Source organism: Chanodichthys erythropterus, chromosome 8 (genome assembly GCF_024489055.1).
Source record: "Chanodichthys erythropterus isolate Z2021 chromosome 8, ASM2448905v1, whole genome shotgun sequence".
NCBI classification, from domain to species: domain Eukaryota; kingdom Metazoa; phylum Chordata; class Actinopteri; order Cypriniformes; family Xenocyprididae; genus Chanodichthys; species Chanodichthys erythropterus.
The window spans coordinates 17,148,745-17,174,210 of record NC_090228.1 but is presented as its reverse complement, the minus strand read 5'-3'; the positions used below and the strand labels follow the sequence as shown (position 1 = coordinate 17,174,210).

Below are 25,466 nucleotides of genomic sequence, written 5' to 3'. Positions count from 1 at the left end.
CCTGCTCGGTCAGGGTTGTTTTTCATTTCCTTACTGCAATCAAGGTTGTGAGAACTGTGAGGCACTTTTAGAAACACGCACACAAACATGTACACACGCCTACTCGCTCGTGCTCTCGCAAACACACGGACGAACTAAAAACCAACTCGGTCTCAGCTAAGCAGAATGGCCTTATACCCCTACGGTAGGTACACGCAACAGACGGGTCAGACTGCAGGACAGCAGTGTCCTCAGAGAGAGCTGGGCTAAGACACAGGAAGTCCTCCGTGCTGCTGCTGTTCCCCCTACAAGCTTGTCACACACTCCATATCTTCGTCCTCCATCAGAGCGCTGTTCCTCTGCCCAGCCCCCTCGGAGTGCTCTAACTCCGTCCCCAACAGCTCATCAGAGCCTGTGGCGGAAGAGAGGCCCAGTGCGTGGCCGCAACGGGACTCCTGCGAGCCAGTGTCTCTGCACTGTATGAAGGGTAGCAGGTTTCCGTTGGCATTGGGCGGCGCGTTAGCATTGAGAATGTTGTCAGCTGCATTCTCCATCTCCTCCATGGTCATGTCGCAGGCGTCCGCTAGTTCCTGCTTCGCTACCTGGATGAAGGTGGGATCCTGTGCATAGCGACCCAAACCCTCGGATATCAACACCTGAGCAGAGAAAGTAAGATAAAGTAAAATGAAGTAAGCACTTCATGCAATACACTACAGGTTAATATAGTAAAAAAATGTCACCATACTTTCCCCAGTTGATCAATCACAGTACATTAAGACCACTGTTTATCACAAGTTCTCTTTCTGTCAATCACTTTCGACATTATGTCTAAATACTGACACTAGAGGTCGTCCTTGAGAGCCGAAAACACCTCTGATATTCAGAAAAGGCCAATGGAATTGGTGTGTGCAATTTGCATGCCAGACCACGCCCCCGGACATACAGGTATATAAGGCGAGGCGGCTGCATTACACACTTCAGTTTCCCTGCAGACCTCTTGCACGCTGCATCCAGTGAAGTTCCCAAGTGAGTTTGATGTTGCATCAATTGGCGTTCGGTGTACACAACATCTCATTCAGGGCTTCAGATGAGGACGAGCTGTGGAATTCCCCACCCTGTCACATTCGTGGCCCTAGGATGCCTTCCTTGGCTAACCTTGCAGAGATGATGGAATGCACTTTCTTAACCCCCCATCTCATGGGGTGCCCTCTTTGGCGACACTGACTTTTCCCAGCAGTTCTTGGAGGTAGAAAAGCAGGCGGCATGTGCGTCACCAAGGGCATCCGCTTGCAGCTGCCACTCCAGCTCCGCCACCGGCTTAGTCCATGGCCAGGCCACAACATTGAGCTGTCCCGCAGGAACATGCCGCAGGCCACTCATCAGGTGACCACGAAGAATCTGAGGAAGTTGACTTTGAAGCGTCCCTGAGAAAGGTGACCCAGGACCCAGGGACTGCTCTTTGTCAGGAGGTGGTAAGTGCATCACTCCTTCCCCGGTGGAGGGCAGGGAGTGGAATCTTGGTTCCCTTTTATTTGTGGTTCGCCACTGGCCCAAAAGTCAGCAGTACCCAAATTTTAAAGGTGCGGTCTCTGAATTTCTTGAGTCACACAGTCTTCAGCCTGGACATGATGGACACGAGCCACTTGTCTTCTCATATCCGGCTGCAGCACACTCAGAACTCCACACAGGTCAGCGTGTTAAGTTCCAAGGATTCAAAGCTTCTTCACCCTCCACCAGCTGGATCCATTTGGGTTTTGCGGATTGATGTAGGTGTTCCAGCACACCCACAACCATGAGATCGGACATGCACAGCTTCCCGGCATGGCGGCCATTGCTCCGCTTCACTGCAGGTATGTCAAAATGGTTGTTCATCTGGGCGGTCAGCGATTCAGTTCGCCAGGCTCTGCCTTGGTGGCAGGCAAGTACGCCCCTGTCCTGGGTGGGGAATTTGTGGTCCTACTGGCGAAGGACCTACTGTCCCTCCAGCCTAGATGAAGAAGGGGTTTTACAAAAGCCCTTACTTCATCATACCAAAAAAGGCGGTGGGTTTTGACTGATCCTAGTTCTGCAAATTTTGAATCAGCCCTGCACAGGCTACTGTTCTAGATGAGGTATTGGTCCAACAGTATTGGTTTGCGGTGATAGACCTGAAGGACATGGTCTTTCATGTCTCAATTCTTCCTAAGCAGACCATGTTAATGGTTTGCCTTCGAAGAACGGGGTTTTTAGTACAAGGTCTCCTCGTGTCTTCATGGAAGTCGCAGAGGCTGCCCTTGCCCCATTAAGGGAAGTGGGCATTGTGCAATGAAGTGGGTGCACACTGCACAGTGGGTGGTATGTCCCTACGAAAGCACGACCTGATAGTTAGGTTCTTGAAAGGTGCACAGAGGCTAAACCCTCCTAGATTTCTCCTCATCCCCTCATGGGAACTCACTCTGGTCCTTCAGGCTCTGCAGAGATATCTGTTTGAGCCCTTGCAATCAGTCGAGCTCAGTGCCCTCTCTATGAAGATGGCCCTCCTGATTGTGCTCACCTTCATCAAGAGGGTGGGGGACCTACAAGTCTTCTCTGTTAGTGAATTGTGTCTGGAACTTGTGTCAGCCTACTCTACATCAGAGACCCGGCCTGAATATGTCCCACCACTCAGGGACCAAGTGGTGAACTTGCAAGGAATCTCTCCTGATGAGGGAGACCTAACCCTGTCTCTGCTGTGTCCATAATATAATCTGCGCATATATCTAGACCAGAGGCAGAGCTTCAGCTGCTCTGAGCAGCTCTTTTGTCTGCTTTGGGGAATCCTGTCTCCAAACAAAGAATTGCCCATTGGATTATGGATGTCATTCTCCAGTCTTATCAGGCTCAGGATGTTACCATGACCACTGGAAGTGAGGACTCACTCCACCAGGGTTATCCCAGCCATGTTGACTCTAGCGAACATTAGCAGGCATATGTAAAGCTGCGAGCTGGGCTACATCCAAAAATTTTTAGAGATTTTATAATCTACGTGTGGAAACACTTTCGTCTCAAGTCTTAAGTAACAACAGGTAAAACTCTGACAAACTAGTTGAGTATAGTGCTTGCATTAGCACCTTTCCCCACCCTGAGGTGATAATGCGTGCTTTCCAGGTCCAGTTAGTTTCCCTTAAATAGGGAACCCTGAGCCAACTTTCTTAATCACTTAAGCACTATTGCAGTAGATGATTTTGACAGAGGAACTCACTACCAAGGCCCATTACTCGTGGTATGCCCCTTTTCAGGTGAGCACTTGTAATATGGCTCCGTTTGTTGTGGTTCCCTACGGTGACCCCATATGATGTATTTTCCACTGTTTAGTTTCCCTTGCAGTGAACTTGGTTTCTTTCTCTGGATGGAGCCAACCTTGTCACCAGTCGCTATGAAGTCACGCCGGTAGTCACCCTCTTGTCAGGTAGTGCCCACCACAGGGACTCTTCCCTACGTAGTACTCCCCACTGGTGAGTCCATATGAAGTATTCTCCACATATTAAACTCCCCTTTTGGGTAGGATGTGGTCTCCATAGTGTTCCTTTCTCAGTAAGGAGAACATTTCCCATTGTTAACAACCAGGTGTATGCAGCCATGCGTATATATTTCTTCTTGAAAAATCAGAAGAGGCCCTCTTCTATAGCTCTCTGAGCTATAGTTGGCCCTTTTAATAGGTCGCCTTTAGAGGGAGACCCAAGGTCATTTACCCTGGGCATTGGTAGGTTGTGAGTTAGAGGAGCTCCACTCCATGCCTCATGCCGCAGTTCAAGTTGTGGTGTTTAGTATAGGGACCCATAGTGTCGGCACAAGTGACAGACAGAAAGGGAATGTCTCGGTTACTGCCGTAACATTACTTCCCTGATGGAGGGAATGGAGATGTTGTGTCCCTCCTGCCACAAATTGAACCTCTGACGGATTGAGACACTGTCTCGGCTCCTCACAACAAACCTGAAGTGTGTAATGCAGCCGGCTCACCTTATATACCTGTATGTCTGGAGGCGTGGCCTGGCATGCAGATTCCACACGCAAATTCCATTGGCCTTTTCTAAATACGTCAGAGGTGTTTGGGGCTCTCAAGGGTGACACAGAGTGTCGGTATTTCGACACGTCTCCATTCCCTCCATCAGGGAAAGAGGGTTATGCCAGTAACCAAGATGTTTTCTAAAATGTTATGCTTAATTGTGCAGGTATTGGGTATTACATAATTAAACATGCACTGATTTGCATAAATTTCCAGAACAAAAATCTGAACAATGGATAAAGTCAAGTTCAAAATTCTTTTTTCATTTTCTGTTGAGGTTGGGTTTTTACAGAAGATATCTATATAGATATCTGATATCTATTTTTATCAATCCATAAATTATAAAATAAACAGCCAGAAAAACAAAATCACAAAAAAAAAAAAAAAAAAAAACGAAAGTTATATAAACAAACCCATCTGTAAAAACCTTCAGAATATAGTTTGGTGTAAGTGCTACTGAAATGGATATTTCTGGCTCATTGCATTAAAAAAACTGCCTTTAAAAGACATTGTAACTGAAATCTACAGATGGAAATGGATAAATTGTAATAAAATATACACTTTATTTGTGTGTTTGGGATGGTTTTTTTTCCACCAGTCTGAAAGAAAACACGTTTTGGAAGCAAAACAACCCAAAATCTGAAAATTCTAAAAATGGTTTTGTCTGTAAAGTCTTGCATAACATGAGGGGAAAATACAGCTTACCGCCTCCACAAGGCTGCCGGCGCTCCCGTGGGCCAGGGATATGGAGTCTCTGCGTGTGACCGGAGGAACCGTGAGGGACACGGGTCGCTGCGTCCTCTGCACGCTCCCCCTGTGGTTGCCATTACTGTCACTGTACCACGAGCTGCAGTTCACAGATGGCATGCTGCTGTTGAGTTTCTCGTAAGATCCGCTGCCCTCCAACCGCAGAGATGGAACAGGCTGGTAGCACGGCCCTCCCCCGCTACGGCCGCTGGGACTCGCAGGGGGTGTGGAACACAGACGTGTGAACAGCGTCGGAGAATGACTCCGTCTCAGCAAGGGACTTAACCCCGCCACAGCCAGAGCCTTTGAAAACCAGAAGGTTAATGAGTGAAAAGGATTTAAAAAAAAAAAAAAACCTTTCTCAAGAATGTGTGAATAAGCTCACCTGATGATGCACCAGGTGCAGTGGTAGTGCTGTCTTCTGAGAAACATCAGGTCTGTTTTGCTTTCTCAGACACTCCAAGTGAAAGGAAGACCGTCGACCTGTGTTAAAAAGTAAATATGCATTTAACTTGTGTCACATTTGAAGGAAAATGTGGATCTGTCTGAGTATTTACCCAGTGCAGTGGGGCAGAGAAAGGCCCGTCGCCGTGGAGACTGCCAAGGCCTCCTTTCCTCCCCTACATCTGCCTCCACCATGGGAGCCAATTGCTTGCTCTCTTCATCCTGAAATTCCAGCCTGCACCCAGCACACACACATTCAAAATATTTTAACACTATGAACACCTTATTTCAATGGTCCACTTGAGACTGTTCTACTAACTATAAGTAATTTTTCAACTACGGCTAACTCTCATTAGAGTATTAGTAGACTACCTGCTTAATATCTGCAAACACTTTATTTTGATGCTCCCCAACAGACATTTTACTGAATGTAATTAACTTTGCAACTATGTCAACCTCTTCTACTAACCCAAACCCAGTCTACTAGGTGAACTTGATTTCAACAAGTACAACATGATCCTGGACCAACATCTTTGTTAATCCTGAAACAACATTCCAAATAACCAATCAGATTTGAGGGACAAGTTTACAGTTTATGTCAAGTTTAGCCTTACAACCAGGGTTAGGTGCTTCTACTTGGGTGGTATTCACCTATCATTTCCCTCTGATTTTAGGGATAAGTTATAAGTAGGGTTAGGTTTAGGGGTAGTGATAGGGATAGGACTACATTTTTGGACAGGAATGTTGTTCCAGGATCAACAAAATCTGTCTTACTTGGCAAAATCATGGTGATCCAGTCGACTAATAGTCTAATGAGAGTTGACATGTAGTTCAAAGTAACTTATAGTTAGTAGAATGTCTGAAGTGGACTCGAAATAACCAAATATTATTCTTTCTAGGAAGCTGAATCTTATGAAACTGTCAAGTCAGAGTCAAATTTCACCCCAAAATAAAGAATAATAAATTATATTTTGTAAAGTTTGGGGTCAGTAAGATTTTTATGTTTTTGAAAGAAGTCTCTTACTGTATGTTCACCAAGGCTGCATTTATTTGATCAAAAATACAGTAAAACAGCAATTGTGAAATATTACAGTTTAAAATAACTGGTTTTCTATTTATTCCTTCTATGAAATATTGCATCTTCACACCAAATTTGTAATTTTATAGAAGGCAATAAGCTACCTGAGGTCATGCATTACTGTATTGCAAACCCTCCTGTGGCTTATTGTTGTATTAAATTAAATGATATCAAATTAGGTAAAACAGAAGAATGAAGTATTACATGTCCATTGAGAGCATGGTCTGATCTCTCTCATCTAGAAATGTTTCATCGTACGTCTCATCTGTAGACGCTTCCTCTCGACGTATTATGGGGAGACGACTGTCACTAGAATCAGAGCTACACAAAACACACATCAACACACACAGGTGAACTATAAGCATATTGTACACATTTATCATTTGCTCCTTAGAAGGTGAAAGGCTTAAGTGAGGAAACCTCACCTACACAGATATAACAGCAGTTACTCTCTCCTCAAGCTTTCATAAGGCTGTTATAATGTGAACACAATCAACTGCAGCAGCTTAAGGTTTGTTTTGTCTGAAGCACTGGTGTCTAACAAACCGTATTGCACAGTTTTAACTGATTGTGTCACATTTCATAAGCACTGATATTATTTTTGCATGGAAACCTTATGATACTAGATTTAAGAGGAGAACATTTTGTCAAGGGGCACTTCATAAAGACTGAAGCTCCACTTACAGAAATAACTGTATATCTTGTCTTTAGGATTATGCTTAAACTTAGTACTTCCTTAGTTTAATAGCTTGCAGGCAGAGCTGCTTGTGAAATTGATGCTTTTGTATTTTGGTCAAAATGAAGAGCCCCTGCAGTACAGCCTGGAAATGACCAGCAGGATGAGCTTCAACACAAATACCTACATGGCTGAGGAGAGCGGTTCTCAACTGATGGGTCGCAAGTCTGTTCTGATAGCAGGGGAAATAATGCAACAACCATACAAACATGCTTAGTTATGATAAATAGGATACAGTTTTATATTACAAAATAAATAGCCTTATCCCATGTTTTGTTGATGTCAAAGGGTCTACATTCAATCAAACATTTTAGTTATTTTATGTGCTTGTCATTTTTTATTAGTTTACAAGTTTTAGTAATTTTATAAAGTAATTTTACTTCAACTTCTTGTTTCACATCCACTTATCTTCAAGAAAAACAAAACTTCTCAAGGTTTGGGGCAAATTATTCACTACTGAGAGCATAAATTCTGGGTTCAGAAGGAAAACCAGTTGAAATCCGCTGGCCTAGAACATGCTCATTCAGCTATCAGCCACTCAGGAAAGCTGCTCACAGATCCTGCTAGATAGTTCACTTTCAGCTGAAAATTAGCCCAAGCTTTACTCGACCTCAAGCCATCCTAGGTGTATATTGCTTTCTTCTTTCTGATAAACATAATTGGAGGAATATTAATAAATATCCTGACGCATCTGAGCTTTATAATGGCAGCGAATGGGACCAATGAATATGAGTTGAAAAAAGTGGCTCCGTCCACATCCATCCATCATAAACGTGTGATCAGAAGGCCTTTATTAACCCCCCGGAGCCATGTGGAGTACACGTTTATGATGGATGGATGTGGATGGAGGCACTTTCTTCAGCTCATACTCATAGTTGGTCCTGTTCCCTGCTATTATAAAGCTCGGATGCATCAGGATATTAATTAATATTTCTCTGTGTTCATCAGAAAGAAGGAAGTCATATACACCTAGGATGGCTTGAGAGTGAGTAAAGCTTGGGCTAATTTTCATTTGAAAGTGAACTAATCCTTTTATGTAAGGCATAGAGTGGATCTCTCAACACACAGAGAGTGTGTGTTGCACACATTTCGCTTCAGATCCACCCCAGTATGGACAGAGCATACAACAGCCCTCCAAAGTGATTAGGTCTCTCTCAGTCTCTGTGAGAGGAACGTACCGCATGAAAGTGTCATAGAAACAGCTCCTGGTTCACATGAGACAATCAGGGGGTGAGACAAACCACAATCAGGAAACATATTCTGACAAACCTGAAAATCTCCCCACTATCTCACACATCTGTATTCAAGTACAGAAAGCATATGTCATCATACCTCTTATTGGGAAAGCACCATGTGGGCAGTGGGACGGTGGTAAGGGGAGGCCCTGTGTGTCCATCCACTGTGCTGACAGTAGGTTTGGGATACCGGTGTCCGATGGCTGTGTTGTTGGCGTTGTTGATGTTTGCGTTGGATCCTGAGGAAGAGTAACTGCTTGGAGTGAAGGTGGAGTCGACGAGCTTCTGATGAGATGGAGATTCTGCCTCGCCGGGACTCCCGGATTTACTTATGTGCAATGGCCGCTGTGTTGTGAAAGACTGTGGGAAGGAGGCGTGGCCATCACTCTGGTGGTAGTAGTTGACGTGGTTACCGAAGAGGCCGCCAGACCGCTGCATAGACAAATATGCGTGCATGAGTGGTTTATGCACATTTACGCAAACCTGATCTTCCCTCCCCCGTTCACACCTGGTATTAACATCTTCAGTGATTTTTCATTAGATTTTGTCAAAAGGAGGGACTCTGAATATACGACTACGTGCATCACGTCAGTGCAACATTACATGTTGAAATCATGACGTCTTGTGAGGTACATGCATGGATGTGTTTGTTTGGACGTTTTTTACATTTAACTTGTGATTTTCTTGTGATCTCAACATAACAAAAACTCTTAGGGCTTACAGTCCCTCACTTTCAATGAGAGCAAGAAAAAAAAGATTTGTATACATAATTTTTTTTTTAATTCACTGGCATATTTTAAATTATTTTCTCAATATTTAATATTAGGATTACTATTTTATATTATCAAATTATATTATTAACTTTATATTATTAAACTCGCTACATTTGGTTAACTTTCCCTGAAAACATGACTTTTTCTTGTCATTTTGCTTTATTTAAGTAAGTAAATTATTATTTGCTATGTAATGCAATGTGGCCATATGTGTCTCCAACCACTAATGAGGGTGAATTGAGTATTCGGATGCTACCATCACACTTTCAGCTGTATTTAGTAATGTCTTCTTCTGATCGGATCACTCAACACAAATGTTAATACCAGGTAAACACACACACACAAACACACTGAAAACACAAACACTTTCCACTTCCTCTGATCACTCTGCACTTACATTCAGACATCAGTGATGTTTTTGATTTTTCTAAATTGTCTACAGATGTGCTTCGACATCACTGATGACTAAATCCAAATCCAAAAAATCATTCTTAATAGAGTTATCTGGATTTTCCTTTAAAACTCATTTACTGTATAACCATCTGATCTGTATGATGAGGGCAAAGCGCTGTTCATTAATGACTTCTGATATCTTTAGATGTGAAGCTTGTAAAATTGGACACATTTACGCACTTAATATGAACGATTAACTTAATATGAATGATTTTGTTGTCCTAATAAATGGGGAAAAAAATTAAATAATTCAAGGCCCCCAATGCTGAGCAACGAATATAAACAAGCAGCTCTACTACAGCAACCCTTCATAGCCAGAAAATACTCTGGTTTGAAGATCAGGCTGATGGTCCCATGCAGGTGGGCAGAAGCACCAGCAGCAGAAGCGATGATGTGAGCAGAGAGGAGAGGAAAAAAGAGGCAATATCAGACCTTTACCCTGAAGATATCATCCTCAGAAGCAGTACAAACAGTTTCTTTCATGGCTCTCTCCAACTCCTCCTCCACGGTCAGGTCTCCTGATATCGCTCTTCTGATCTCAGGACCCATATCATGCAGTGTACGCAGGCCAGCCTGGTCAGAACACACGCAAACAGGCATATTCATATGCAAACAAAACACTTCTCAGTTGTAGTGGGTGAAAGTGTGCATGTGGTCTTCTATACCCACCTGCAGTGAAAGAGCAGTCTTTGGGGGAATTTTGGCCACCAGGCCCTGTTCCTTGCGCTTCTTAAATTTCCTGAAGTATTCCTGAATCAGGAATGTGGCATAGAACTTCCCCACTGTTACTTCATCATCTGTTGGGCAAGGGAATACACACTCAGGTTTTGTTAGTTGTGCTGGGTGGAAGTTATGTTGCTTCCTGCATTTTTTGTTTTAGCTAATAAGTATATCATTTATCAGTATGTATCATTTATAAGTATATCAGCTCTTGACAAAAACTTGACAGCATCTTGAAGTTCTGGGACAGAAGAAGAGAACTTGAGTACCTTTTTTTAATATTTAGTACACAATTTTGACCATTTTTGCCACCCACCTCCAGCAGGGGGAACAACTTGATCCAGCAGCTTCATGCTTGTCCTCTTCCAGATCTTCTTCACTATGGCCCTGAGTTCCTCATTCGCTTGTTCAAGGTTACCTGATACAAACACATACAAGCAGTGACTTTTTTGACGTGTCCATTTCTGTGCATGTAGGTTAGCATGTGTATTGAATTTATGTGTGTGTTTATAAAATGCATGAGTGTGTCTGAGCTTTTCACACCATCAGTTTTGATACGTAGAGCCGTCCGTACTAGGGCAAAGAGAGTTGCATTGAACATCACCGTTCCGTCGCTATTGAGAGGCATGTTCATGGACACAAGCCGCTGCATATGCACATATAAAATAAGTCAAGCAATGTGTATAACACACTAGAGAATTAGTATGTTTTGTGATTTCGGGTGTTTGTACCTTGCAAGCCACTCTATGTGGACAAAGCTTTCCAAATCCGAGGGGAGGCTGAATCCTGCGCAGTAACGTCACCACATCCAGGTGCTTTATCCGACCCCTGCAAATCACAGTGAAGTCAGATCTCAATTTTAGTGATTAAAAATAATAATCTAGGATTATTAATAATAAGATCAAGAAACTGCAGATGATCGGAGAGTGCGGAAGTCTGAAAGATGGCAAAACAGGAAGTGACTGACTTGGCCTCAGGATCGTATTCTGCCCATATCCTCTTGAACTCATCCAGATGATGCGGCCCCAATATTGACCAATCACGTGTTAAATAGTCAAAGTTGTCCATAATGACAGCCACAAAGAGGTTAATGATCTGTGGGAGAGCAAGGATCTGAATCATCTTGTGCTCGGGAAACCCCAAATCACACCCGCTGCTTCTGTTATTATTATGGATACGGTAAATATTGATGTCATGCTGGTGGAGATGATTTCACAGCACTTTCACAGCTGATATACAATAACACAGTTGCTTAGTGGGTAGGAATATCGATGTCAACTCACCAGGAAGGCGCAAAGCATATAAAAGCTAACAAAGTAGATGATGGCAAAGTGGCTGCCACAGTCTTCACTGGTATGGCCGACCTCTGACCCCTTTTCACAAGGGCGGTTCGGAGAACAGGCCAGCATGATTTCCTGCCATGCCTCCCCTGTTGCACACCTACACAAATACACAAGCTCACAGTGAGAAAGAGACATCAAGCGATTGAAAAAAATAAAGAGAGAGCGACGGCAAAAGGGTAACCTGACCTGAAGAGCAGCAGAACAGCCTGAGGAAACGTCTGAAAGTTGTTGTTTCGGTTGATCTGGCTGTTGTCCCTCAGGCCAATCTTACCAAACATCTGTGAAGTCAGAAACACATCACACATCATGAATCGCTCAGCACCAACATGAACAAGTACAAGTGCTATAACAGACATGAAGTCATTTCCTTGGGGAAGATGAGAAGGGAGTGTGAAGCAAACGAAGCTGGGTCTGACCTGCATCCCAATGACGGCATAGATGAAGAACAGCATTACGATCAGCAAAGCAACATAAGGAAGAGCCTGTGAACAAAAAGAGGGAGAAAAAGGACAGATTAAATATACAAAGCAAATACGAAATACAGGAATATAGCAAAAAAAAAAAAAAAAAAAAATTCATTTCAATCTTTAACTTGAATGACTTAAATAAAAAATTAAATTAAAAAAAAAAAAAATGTATTGTTACAGTTTGTCTGTCACGTGTCAAACTCTGCTCCTGGAGGGCCACTGTCCTGTAGAGTATAGCTTCAAAACACCTACCTGGAAGTTCCTTATCCTGTAGACCTTTATTAGCAGGTTCAAGTGTGTTTAATTAGAGTTGAAGCTAGACTCTGCAGGACAGTTTGACACCCCTAGTCTGTAGTGAAAGTGACAACGCAATCATGGCCATTGAGAACACATTTGATGTTGAATACACAGGTTTTTGGACCAATGATATTTCACTGTAGGCAGGGGTACACTGCATAATGCCTGAGAAATACACAAAAAACAAAGCTTCCCTTGGAAAAAGGACATGGTATAATGTATTATTACAAATTTATAGATACCAAATTTAATTCAAATATATGATGAATAAAATTCAGTGCATGCATATGATCAAAAGTTTGGATGTTTTAATGTTTTTTGAAGAAGTTTCTTATGATCTCTTCTCTTAAAATGATATCATTCCATAATCTGACTTGTGATACGGCCTGAATCATAATAACACCATGTTTGGCCAGAGAAGAACTTGTCCCCTGAATGAGTCTGTTTTCTTCCGAGGTTTTTTTCTCTATTTCTGTCACCGGATGGAGTTTGGATTCCTTGCCACTGTCACCTCTTGCGGCTTGCTTAGTTGGGGACACTTAATATTCAGCAATATTATTGATTTGATTGCACTGACACTATCAAATGAGAACTGGACTGAGCTTGATGATCACTGCATCACTGCTTTAAAGCTGAATTGAACTAATTTCATAATTGATTCAATTTACGCTGTTATTGAACTGAACTGAATCAACACTGAACTGACTTCAGATGAACAATGACAATATCTTATTTTAGAGCTGCTTTACAGCAGAATTGAATTATGTTTGCATAACATTTTCTTGTTTATTACTGTAAAGCTGCTTTGAAACAATCTGTATTATATAAAGCACCATATAAATAAAGGTGACTGGACTTGACTAAAATGTAATTTATTCCTGTGATGGCAAAGTTGACGTTTCAGCAGCCATTACTTCAGTCTTTGGTGTCACATGAGGTGCTCAAGAAACATTTGTGTTTCTTGAGCATGTTTTTACTGTAACTTTTAATCAATTTAATGTGTCCTTGCTGAATAAAAGTCTTAATAAAAAAAAATCTTACAGACCCCAAACTTTTGAATGGTATAGTACACATTTTATCATTTTATTTCAAAGTATAATATAGCGGAAAAGGTAGTTGTGCAATTGGTCAAAAACAAGAACGGAATGTGAGTCAACTGGTGATGCATGCAGTGTAGACATATTTGTTGATTATAATGCGAACAATCAAGTTTTATTGTCACAACATGCTGCTTGCCTACAGTGCAGACAAACTTGTTTGTTAGACAGTTATTAGTGTTTAATTGCTTGCAAAGCTTGACTTTGGACATAAAGTCTGGACCACAGTACAGTTACACATTCATTCTTCTCACCTGAAAGGATTTAATGAAGGTCCAGAGTAGCGTCCGAATGCCCTCTCCCCGAGACAAGAGCTTCACCAGCCTCATCACTCGGAACAGCCGAAAGAACGTGATTGAGATCCTGGCGTTATCTTCAGTGTTTTGGATGCCCTTTTTCAGCATGACAGACACAAACATATGCATGTTCATGGGGAGGTACACACATACATATACAACCAACCATCTGTACACCACCAAGAACAATTCAAGGTGACACACACACACAAAGTTAATATGTCTACTACAGCATGTTAAACACTTCCACCAAGAGCAAACTACAGAGACACAGTGGATGTCTGGTGGCTTTATGAAAAAATGACAGTTTTCAAAATGGATGCAAAGCATTTATAGATGTCCACCACAATACACAGCACCCCTTAAGTAATAATCTTTTCAGCTAATCTAATTAATACATACCCTACAGCACTAACCTGACAAGGAAGCATAACATATTCACAGGTGATATTAGAACACAGACACTAAACCACAGGCGCGACATTTAACTTTATCTGCCATATAAGGAAGCCCATTTCCACCACATAAGAAAGAAAAAAACATCATGCTTTGGTAAATCATAATTATTACATAAAGAGTTATAATTATGACAAAAAAGTCAAAATTATGAGATAAAAAGTCATAATTATGACCAACATTGACAAAAGTCAAAATTTTGACTCATTATTTGACTGTACATCACAATTTTGACATTTTATCTCAAAGACTTATGTCTTTTTGTGTCTAATTTAACTTTTTATGTCATAATTATGATTTACGTGATTGATTTTTTTGTTTATGTGGTGGAAATGGGCATAGTCATTTGTTCACCCCTCTTTAAAATTTGACCTTTTACTTCTATGATATCTAAATATAAACATAAAATAAAGGTTTTAAAGGTGCACTCAGTTGTTTTTTTCTCCATTAAATTAGCTTTACAAATACATCATTAAAAATCAACAGCTATATAGAATAAAGCCATATCAGTCACCTAAAAAGTGGCTTTATTTTACATTGAGAGGGTGACCTCATAGAATTTGTATTTCCTGCCATTGTGAAATCACATGACCAGCCAAATCTTGTCAAGACCCGTTATCTGACACTTTAAATTGTGGAATAAATACTTGATATTATGCCTGACTGCAAATAGCACATTTCTTCAATGGCATCAGTATATGATGCTGCATCCACTCCACTAGGTGTCAGTATAAGCACAACATAAAAAAAAAAATGACTCGGTGCACCTTTAAATGTCTAATACCTACATCTGCACACACATGCCCTGTAAAAAACGCATCACACAAACCAAGCAAAACTGAGAAAAAGCTTCATGCATGTAGACACTGCACAGGAAATCATCTTTTCACAAGCCCCCAGCTTATTTCAGAGCTCTGCCACGCAGATGGTGAACTGTCACATCAGAGCTGACCAGCAGAGGCCGACACTGGACCACATACAGAGAGAGCGATGACCATGTGACTACAGCGCACCAATGACAGGCATCGCAGCCTAGGGGAGGGGAGAGGTCGAGGCAATGGACACACTACCAGCATATACACGTGCCTGCCCAATGCCACAGTGATGAGAGAGAACACGTGCGTTCATGCCGAAGTCACGTGGTGAATGACAGGTGGTGATGGACAGGTCGACAAGGTGACGGGGTGGAATGAGAGGTGGGGTTTTGGTTACCGTTGGTCCGTACCATTGGTCTTACCACAGAGGAGGGGGGAGAGGAGGAGGGATCAGCTGGCTTTAAAGAAAGACAGACAGATGAAAGCTATAGCAGCGCCAACCACCCACTGTACACCTGTGTGAGCGTGTGTGTGGGAAATTATATGTGAAAAGTGTCCATCAGTGTGGTTTGAAGTATATCTGTTGGGTCTTTTGCAGGAGGGACGCCTCATAGCACATCTGTCTTTCTGCCAGCTGAGGGCGCTACAGCACATGGTCCGTGTGAGGAGGAGCCATACGCTGTTCTGCAGCCGCAGACTGGAGGATGGGTAGGTGACACACGCAGACACATGCACAGATTTGACATCTCTCACGACCCGAGTCAAGAATTTTTCAGAAGGTTTATCACGGTGTATGTGTGTGTTGCAGTGTGTGACTGTATGTGTGACTGTATGTAGGTGTGTGTTGAATTTCTACATGCAGAGAAACTGATTTCTAAATCCTCTGCAGTGCCACGATAGGCTGAATTATATTATATGATATTTTCATGCTTTTAGTGGCAATGACAACTAGATTGTTTAAATAATGTTGTTGCAGTAGAACTGCAGAGGATCTGGCAACCCCAACCATGCATGTAGCACACACATTACAGAACTGGGTCAACAGTATAACTTGTTCCAAATGTGCATCTGTGAGACAGTTACCATGATAAAATCTCCACACAGAACCACTTTCAGAGGACTGCTCCATATCACAGATATTATCTCACATTGCACAAGTATAAAGATTTGGCACACAATGGTAAACGCTGCCCCCTGGAGGTTACAGTCATGCCCATCGGCTGGCTGACACTCAGTGATAATTTCAGTTGTTAGGTGAATCTCACAAAATACATTTCTTGTTCATATTTCATATTTTCAATCGAATCAGAAACTTTATTTTACATAAGACAAAGACAGCCAATCAATCAATCAATCAATCAATCAATCAATCAATCAATCAATCAATCAATCAATCAATCAATCAATCAACCAACCAATCAACCAATCAAAATAACTTTTTGATATTATATAAAATATTTTATCTAAATAAATCAATATATTATAATATTTTTATCAATATTTTATATAAAATATCAATATTTATAATAATAAATATTTTATGTAAACACAAATCGTGGTGGTATTTGCATGATGCATGTTGTATTAAATGTATGCACATTTAAACCCACTTCCCTCAATAAATAATAATAATATTAATGGTTAACTTCACATTTATTTATTCATTCTAAATAAATAACTGAATATTTAATGTAAACATAAATTGGATTAGGTATGTGTTGCACTTAATATATTCTTATTGTAAATAAAAATTAACTCTCTATAACATTACTATTTCTTCTTTTTTTTAAATTTTTGGGTAAAATATGATCAGGATATTTCATGAGATTCCCTCGTTGGTCACTAGGAGTTTTCTGAAATGTGTTTTAGGCAATTAAGTTCAGTGATTGTAGTCATATTAGTCAGCCAACAGCTAATGACACAGGGAGCAGGCCTACCCAGAATGCTGTGCAAGTGTACAAGTGTACCAAAGAAGAAAGAGAGAAGAGACAGAAGAAAAAAACACTGAAAAAGGGGAGAAAAATGCAGAACAGAGAGACAGAAAAGAAGAGGCATTCATAGAGAAGGATGCAATGTGGCATCGTCAGCAAGACAGAGCTGGCAAACACTCCCATCTCTCCACCCCCCGCTTCTGTCCAATCAGACAACGCGAATCAGACAGCGCCTCCAACAGGGAGGGAGGACAAAGCACTGAGAGGAGCAGAGCGGCCTCAGGGGGAGGAGGGGTTACATTAACGCTTTTCTAAGGGAGAACAGAGTCGTCCGGTTTCACTCTAATCTCCTTATAGCACTGAGAGGAGGGACTGGCTATCAGCACGGATTCATCAGTTTCATTTCAGATCACTAATCAGATTAATTAACAGGTTAATGAAGCATGAGAAAAAGGTGCTCAGAGTTTTCTCAAAGAAAAATAAGGGGGGGAAAAAACAAACAATCCAAACACAATGCTGGGACAAAAGTCATGCCTTTATATCAAATCAGATGCGGTATGAAGAGAAAACTCCAACCAAATCAAACCCAGTCAGTGCTGAAATGGATGTGTATAGCTAAACAGGGGGTATATCTCCGGCACAACTGCTGTCAATCATAAATGACCTTCAATAACGCCTTTTGATCAGAGAGCCCAAATCTTAAAATCAAGTTATTAAAAAATCAACTCATGGACTTGTAGTCTTGTAGTCAATGTTCATCTACCTTCAAGCTTATTTATGTAGCTCTATATTCTCAGAAGATGGAGGACATGTTTTCATAACTAAAACCACTACCACTCAAAAGTTTGGGGTCAGTATGTTTTTTTTTAAAAGTAATACTTAAACAATTCAACAAGGATACATTAAATTGGTCAAAAGTGACAGTAAAGACATTTGTAAAGTTACAAAAGATTTCTATTTCAAATAAATGCTGTTCTTTTGAACGTTCTATCTTTAAAGCATCATGAAAAAAAGATAAAAAAAATATTAAGCAGCACATCTGTTTCCAACATTGATATTAATGAGAAATATTTCTTGAGTACCAAACCAAACTTTTGAACAGCAGTGTGCCTGTAAATAAAAACATAGTGGGAAATATAAAATGAGTTATATTAATTACAGATACAGTATAAAAAGATGCATTTTCACGGCAAGTGTAATGCACAGATGCAATATTTCTATATCAGATTTAAGCAACGTTAATAAAATTAATAGGTTAAATAATTTCAGGTTAAACCCATGCAATCTACCAGATATTTATCAAGTTTCACATTTAAAACCACATTTGAAAGTGGCTCAAATTAGAAAGTGAAAAATGTTGACCTCATATGCGTTTTTGCTGTTTACACACATAAAACAAGGTTGTAACACATCTAAATTGGTTGACAATATATATGAAGAAAAGTGAATACTAAACTATGAAAGTGGATGTAAAACATTGAAATTAATACCAATATGGAGGGGGGGTTTTGTGAGTATAATCTGGGCTCTTCTGTCAAAATGAGTTAGAAGGTTTATGAATTGATTCAACAGTGAAGAAACATTTTTTAGCATTTATTGAATTAAGGGCAACACTGATCAGACTGACCATCCGTCTTAATGAAACTGATTGTCAAAACAATTTATCAGTCTATATTAATTGTAAAGCCAGAATATATCACCCTGAGAGCTATACAAGGTCATTCATGCCTATGTGTGCGGGTGGAGGGTTAAAGCAACTCCATCTTTGTTAGTGTGGGAGGGTTATGGGGGTGCAGGCAGGCAGATTGAGAGAGAGAGATTACTTACGTTAACCTCTGTGATGGCTATATCAACAACACTACCCACTACAATAAGGGCATCAAACGTGTTCCATGCATCAACAAAATAATGCTGGACGGAAAAAAGAAAATGAAAAAGAAAAGGAGAGAGGAGAAAATAAGGAAGAAAACAGTTACACATGAACATTTAACTCACAAAAGACATGAGGAAAAAAATCATAAAATCAAATGACGGGTGTGAAGAAATCAGAAAACGAAATCAGAGAATCCCATGATGACCTGGGACCTGTCATGCTCCACAACATCCATCAAAACCACCCTGAAAAGAATGGCCGGGACTCCTGGGTTAGTTCAGGTGTGACTGTTAGTTACAGCAAAAAAAAAAACACACGGCCTGGAGGATGAACACAAACTTTCGCTCTCTCTCTTTCACTGGCCTACTGAAAAACGCTCCTATTCGAACCGTTTTTTTTTTTCCCTTGCGCGGGTGCCCTAAATAAACCTCTCACCACCAGAGGGCGACCTGCCACAGCAGCCATCTTGCCATTGGAACAGGAAATGAAGAGTTGGAGGAGACAGCAGGAGCAGAGAATGGCAAGAAGCACAGGGGAATGAAAGACAGCAGAGATGGACAAGAGAGAAAAAGAGGTGGGAAAAGAAAGAAAGAGAGAGAAAGAGAGAGAGAGAGGTGGCGATGTACTTACGTTGATCTCACTCAGAATGACGTCTATAATGCTGCCAATTACGATGAGGAAGTCAAAAACATTCCAGGGGTCACTAAAGTAACCCTACACAGGACGAGGGGAAGGTGGGGGTGAGGGGTGAGAGAGGGCAGTTAGAGAGGCAGAATTGACCATAACTAGCGCTGCCCGTACCCATGATGCATGAGCACAGTCAACATCCCAAATGCTCGTTAGCCAATCACCATTCAGCACAACAAAATCAGCTCAGCTAGACTTTCAGGAATGATTAAATATATCCATTTCCACATGAAAATGCTCTTTGAATTGTGTTGATGCTCTTGTTTACTGGGAAAAGATGGCTTTCAGAGTGCTAGAGCACGTCTGCTTCTTCCTGTGAGTAATTCTGAGCGGATGGCATCTCTACTGACACCATCTTTACAATATCTGATTTGTGCTTAATAGGGCAGGAAAACCTTTAATGGACTGGAAATGGCTGCCAAGTAATGCAAGAAATAAAACTCTTTAAACACTAACTGATGGAATTACTGGCTGTCTATTTCTTAAGGCAGGCGATGAAACTCATTTCTGAAGAAGAGCGTGAGACTATCATTTTACGTTACATTCATCTCAGTCCTCATCTGGGGCAAAGCTAGTGATTATAGTAAAAGCCATATAGGGTAAATAAGTGAAATGTGACATTTCTAATGATAAGCAGAGTGTTATCCACTGTAAACTGCATTTTTGATAAAAAATAAAACAAAAACATAAAAAAAAAAAAAAAAAAAAAAAAAAAATAAGCAAATGAACAGAAAACATCTAGCCTTGAGGACAGCTGCAAAAATTGGTTATTAAATGGCACTGCAAAAGAACACAAAAGCACTGATAATAAAGTACTATACAATGCATGCTGGGACAACTATATTAAGAATAGCTCATAGTCTAATCATCTCAAATCTGATATTAAAAAAAATTTTTTAAAAACTTAATTTTGAGTATTTCATGGACACAAAAGCCTAATAATAAATCTCTTATTCACTGGATAATTAACATTTTTTGGCTCTGCCCATATACAGTAATGCATAAAAACATGCAGTGTATGTGCGAGGGCGTACCCTGGGTTTGAAGGCGATGAGTTTGAGGATCATTTCCACAGTGAAGAGGCCGGTGAACAACATATTGAGGATATTCATGGCTTTGTTGAAGGACTGAGATTGACCATGATGCTGCAAACAAATAAATTAATCAAAAATATATTTTTTTTAAAGACAAGGACTTTTGTATTTGTCTTTATGTATTAGTCCGGTTCCTGAGTGTACTGACCTGCATGGCCAGACAGATGGTGTTGAGAAGAATGAGGGTGAACATCAGGTACTCAAAGTAGGTGGAGTTCACCACGTACCAAACCTTGTACTGATACGGGTTCTTGGGGATGTACCTGCGCAGGGGACGAGCCTTCAGGGCATATTCCACACACTGACGCTGTACACACACACACACACACACACACACAGACATATAATCAGTTACACTTTCTGTACTCCTGGAGAAATACTATAAATTTCAACCATCATCAAAAACATCCATTTGTAACCAAAGTCAATTTAATGGCATCGGTCTACCTGGTTCTTGTCCAGCTCACAGTTTTTGTACTCTTGCTCTCCCTGCTCCTGAAATGTCACAATGACGAAACCTACAAATATGTTCATCATGAAGAAGGCGATGATGATGATGTAGATGATGAAGAATATAGAGATGACCACACGGTAGTTGTAGATCGGCCCAACATCCTCTGTATGGGAGTCAATGGCTCTGTAGAGGAGCCTGTGGGAGGACAGAGAACTTCCTGTCAGTGTCTTGAATCACTGTTTTCAATTTATTTCTGTATTACTGACTGTTTACTTGAATAATTATATGAAAATACATTTTAAATATATTAAAATAGAAAATATTTTTTAAATTAAATTGTAATAATAGTTCACAATATTACAGTTTTTACTGTAATTTCGATCAAATAAATGCAGCCTTGGTGAATATATATATATATATATATATATATATATATATATATATATATATATATATATATATATTCCAAGGCTGCATTTATCTAATATGTATGTCTGTGAGCATGTGAGTAAGTGTGCGTGTGTTTGTGATTCGTACGCTGGCCAACCCTCAAAAGTGGACACAGCAAACAGAGCCATCATTCCCTGCAGGACATCATCAAAGTTGAAGTCACTATTCTCCCATGAACGCAGAGCTTTCTCTGGCTTCCCAACATTCCCATCCTTGTACAATATGTATGACCCCCTGTAACACAAACACACACACAATGCACACATATACATTTGAATTAGCTGAAAGCTGTTTTTTTTTTTTTTACTATAAATGTAAAACTTTGTTAAGACACAGGGATGTTACCTGCACTCAGCTTGTGTCTGTTTAGAAGTGTCTGTGCAGTAGAAGAATTTGCCCTAGAAAACAAACATTAGTTCACACAAGTGGACTGATGTGCCAACAGCACATACAATGCAATAGCTGGGTTCCAGAATTAAAAATCCCATTCATTTTCTCTATAGAGAAATAGATTTTTAGCAATAATGTAACTGTTCACTCTGTATGTGTTGAGAGACAGCAGAACTTACCTTGAAGAGCTGAACACCAATACAGGCAAACATGAACTGCAGCAAAGAGGTGACGATGACGATATTCCCAATGGTGCGGATGGCTACAAACACACACTGGACCACATGCTGTGGACGCAAACAAAGCTCTCAGATAAAATAAATGTTCATCACATCCATCACAATATATGGAGAGTATAGGTCAGAGTCATCTGAACAGTTTTTTGTGCAAACTTTCTGTGAATAGAAGAGAGAGAGACTTACTTTGAGGCCCTTGGCTCTGTTGATTGCTCTCAGGGGCCTCAATACCCTCAGCACTCTGAGAATCTTCACTACATTAATGGCACTTGACCTGTGAATCACAGCACAGTTCAGCACCACCAATCACACTGACTAATTACTGATCATGTGCACAACACTATAGAGAGATGCAGATGTCCATGGACAACAGGGGAGGAAAAAAACACATTCCCCTTTTCAACTCCATATTAATTACAACGGATATGACCATTTTAAATGTATAGATTAACCGTATTAATGCAGTCAAAAGATTTGTTTTATTATAATTAAAAATGAAAATATACATTTTTTATATATACATCCTTTCATCCAGCGAGGAAATTTAAAAAAAAAAAAAAAGAGAGAGAGAGAGAAAGAGAGAGGGAGAGAAAGTGAGCAACAGCATCTCATTTCATTTACAGTCAGTATTCAGTTTAATGTTGTTGCAGACCCGCTACCATAAGGATGCAAATTACTTCAGTGCCAGCAATTCAGGGTGATATATTCTGGCCCAGTTTTATTTTAATATTATCTGTATACTATTAAAGTATTTATTATTATTTTTAATTAGCTTTCATGTTTATATTTTCAGTTTTCTATTTAATTTTAGTTTAAGTTACTTTTATTTCAGTTTTTATTTTAGTACTTCGACTTAATTAAGGATGAATTATAATTTTATTAGTAGCCAAGGCAACATTTACAATTTCCATTATAATTTTTGACCACAAGGTGACGCTGTCTCAACTCAAACTTTTTGAGTACCTTCAGGGCATGGTGCAGATGAGGCTTACTGAGTTTCGTAACGATACACCAATGCGTTCATTAAAATATATATTGCATTTTACGCCAAAATTCAAAATGGCGACACCCAAAATGGCCGATATGGGAAAATTGGGTATCATTCGACTCGACATGCTGCGCTAAATCTAAACAGACTAGTTTTGTGATTTTTGACCAAACCATTCAGAAGTTATAAGCAAAAATAACCATTTTTCTTTAACCATCTCTTGACCACCAGGTGGCACTGTGCCAAAACTGTGCAGGTACCCTGTGCAGGTCATGGTTGTCATAACACACACCAAGTTTGGTCTGAATATGCTACAGCATTGCAGAGATATAGCCTCACATCCATTTTGATGTGCTCTTCATCGAATTTGTTTGTGCGTTATTCGAGTGCATTTGATTAATCATTTTTTTGTCTGCATGGACTGAAGATGATTTGATTAAATGTTTACATTTAAATGTTTTAAATGGGGGGGGGGGGATTCAAAATAGCTTTTTTCCTATTTATTATTTATATTTTATTTAACTTTAGCTTTATTTCAATTACCGAAAACTTGATTTTTAATAGTAAATAGCAAAAAAACAAAACAAAAAAAAAACAAACAACAAACAAAAGATTTGTAATAGTTTCAGTTTTTGTTAACAATCACAACACTGGATTGGCTGGACATGAACTGAATAGCATTTGATCGGACATTGGTATTAAAAAGGGTTGCGTTGGATAGGTTATTTGTGACATGAGAAGCAGTAGTACTGGTTAGTTTGTCAGTTAGTTTGGAAAAAGGTACTTACTGAATTCCAGAGGAGATCAGAGACACACTGACCACCACCAGATCCAAAATATTAAAATAATTTCGACAAAATGAACCCTTATGTAGGAACGCTCCATACGCTGTCATCTGAGAGGAAGAGCAGACAAATGGAGAGACAGCGAGGAATTAGATGAGTATGAAAGAAACTCATGAGAAGGTTATAGTAGGAAAGATATTATTAGCATGAAATGAACTGGGACACATTTACCTTTAAATGTGCAATTTACCTTTAATATGATCTCTATGGTGAAGATTCCTGTAAACACATAATCTGCATAGCCTAGAATCTAGCAGAGAAAAAGAGAGACATGCACATATTAAAGCCTCAGAACAGCAGTGCTACAAATATGATGAACATGTCAGTGTGTTTGTGTGTACCAGATTCCTGAATGAGTCATTCTTCACTGGGTCCTCCGCTGCCAGTGAAATACTGCTCAGCAGTATAAAGAACAGGATTAAATTGGTGAAGATGTTGTGGTTTACAATCTTATGACACAAAACCCTGAACCTACAGAAGAGAGAGAGAGGGGGAAAAAATGTGTTTGAGAGACATTTTTGAGTGTCGACTTAGAATACATACTGATTAAAGTAACCAACTGATGTCAAAATCAGTGTCTATAGGTGTGTATATGTGCTTTTCATACTTGTTACTGGTGCTGAAAATAAAGAAAGCTCTGGCTTCTGGCATGGGGACGGCTTTCTCCTTCAGCTGAATGTCGGAGAGTGGACGAGGACGAGGACCTACAGGCATCTCTGGCTCTTCCTCATCCTCCTCTCCTGCTAAAAAGAACAAACAAAAGAGAATTTTTGAAAAAAAAAATCATCCACTAACTGCATCAGACACATTATCCCTCAACAGTCTTTGAATCACTGTAGATGACCCATGTCATCAGGTGAAGGTGACATGGGCTGGAAAATGTGGTGAACTTGGGGGAAATCAACAGTAAAGTGGAGATCTTTTCTCAACTGAAAAACAATTCACATAGAGTTCTCCCAGAGCTGAATAAAACAGGCCTGGGCTCTTCTGTGGAATTACTTCTGACAGTTTCCTCAGTTTTTTAAAAATATATATATATATTTTTTTTTAGCACTTTCTTTTGACACACCTGGGAAATCGTTCACAGGATATGGATTCTTCTCCTCGTTCTCCTCCCCTGTGTACTCATCTATGTTGATCTAAATTCAGAGAAGCAAACAATAAAAAACTATTTAAATTTTTTTTTTGCATATTATTGTAAAATTAATATTTAGAGATAATAATAATATAATTATATTTAAAATTATTACTAATTCTAATATTTCTTGGCCCAAATTACTGGAAAATGTGAATTAATCCCAAAAAGCAGGCACAATTAATTAGGCACAATTAATTAGAAGAATTATCTTAATAATAGATAATCTGCTACAAAAAAAAAAATCCCCGTGCATCTAAATGTAAATGCCTGCATATTTGTGTGCGGTCTGTATGTATTTTTTTCTTCTCCACAAAGAATTCAAATTTAATGTTAATTTACTCTCTCCTTTACTTAGCTTAATATTCAGAAACAAATATAAATGCAGTGTGGTTCTTTCAAAACGTACTACAGGGACTATCG

At 40.0% G+C, this 25,466-nt stretch overlaps 1 protein-coding gene across 19 annotated transcripts in view; it reads right to left on the bottom strand.

The window, feature by feature from the left end:
- Positions 1-271: 271 nt before the first annotated feature.
- The window catches only part of cacna1c (calcium channel, voltage-dependent, L type, alpha 1C subunit), a 152,720-nt gene continuing 127,525 nt past the window's right edge, over positions 272-25,466 (bottom strand). For 6 of the 19 annotated variants that reach the window (XM_067392127.1, XM_067392114.1, XM_067392117.1 and 3 more), the window contains 31 exons: positions 24,978-25,047; positions 24,516-24,651; positions 24,250-24,379; positions 24,099-24,158; positions 23,852-23,958; positions 22,262-22,349; positions 22,019-22,126; positions 21,795-21,847; positions 21,537-21,683; positions 20,993-21,194; positions 20,694-20,852; positions 20,486-20,596; positions 19,395-19,478; positions 18,719-18,802; positions 15,371-15,418; positions 13,648-13,785; positions 11,949-12,014; positions 11,719-11,810; positions 11,473-11,629; positions 11,157-11,284; positions 10,921-11,017; positions 10,733-10,835; positions 10,506-10,607; positions 10,139-10,266; positions 9,908-10,042; positions 8,341-8,675; positions 6,477-6,593; positions 5,308-5,429; positions 5,136-5,233; positions 4,709-5,053; positions 272-635 (listed from right to left, as the gene is read on the bottom strand). In XM_067392127.1, coding sequence (XP_067248228.1) covers positions 285-635; positions 4,709-5,053; positions 5,136-5,233; positions 5,308-5,429; positions 6,477-6,593; positions 8,341-8,675; positions 9,908-10,042; positions 10,139-10,266; positions 10,506-10,607; positions 10,733-10,835; positions 10,921-11,017; positions 11,157-11,284; positions 11,473-11,629; positions 11,719-11,810; positions 11,949-12,014; positions 13,648-13,785; positions 15,371-15,418; positions 18,719-18,802; positions 19,395-19,478; positions 20,486-20,596; positions 20,694-20,852; positions 20,993-21,194; positions 21,537-21,683; positions 21,795-21,847; positions 22,019-22,126; positions 22,262-22,349; positions 23,852-23,958; positions 24,099-24,158; positions 24,250-24,379; positions 24,516-24,651; positions 24,978-25,047 — 4,101 coding nt within the window. In that variant the 3' untranslated portion in view covers positions 272-284. The remainder of the gene's footprint in view (positions 636-4,708; positions 5,054-5,135; positions 5,234-5,307; positions 5,430-6,476; positions 6,594-8,340; positions 8,676-9,907; positions 10,043-10,138; positions 10,267-10,505; positions 10,608-10,732; positions 10,836-10,920; positions 11,018-11,156; positions 11,285-11,472; positions 11,630-11,718; positions 11,811-11,948; positions 12,015-13,647; positions 13,786-15,370; positions 15,419-18,718; positions 18,803-19,394; positions 19,479-20,485; positions 20,597-20,693; positions 20,853-20,992; positions 21,195-21,536; positions 21,684-21,794; positions 21,848-22,018; positions 22,127-22,261; positions 22,350-23,851; positions 23,959-24,098; positions 24,159-24,249; positions 24,380-24,515; positions 24,652-24,977; positions 25,048-25,466) is intronic. The other 13 variants (XM_067392115.1, XM_067392119.1, XM_067392120.1 and 10 more) reach the window with 7 other exon arrangements.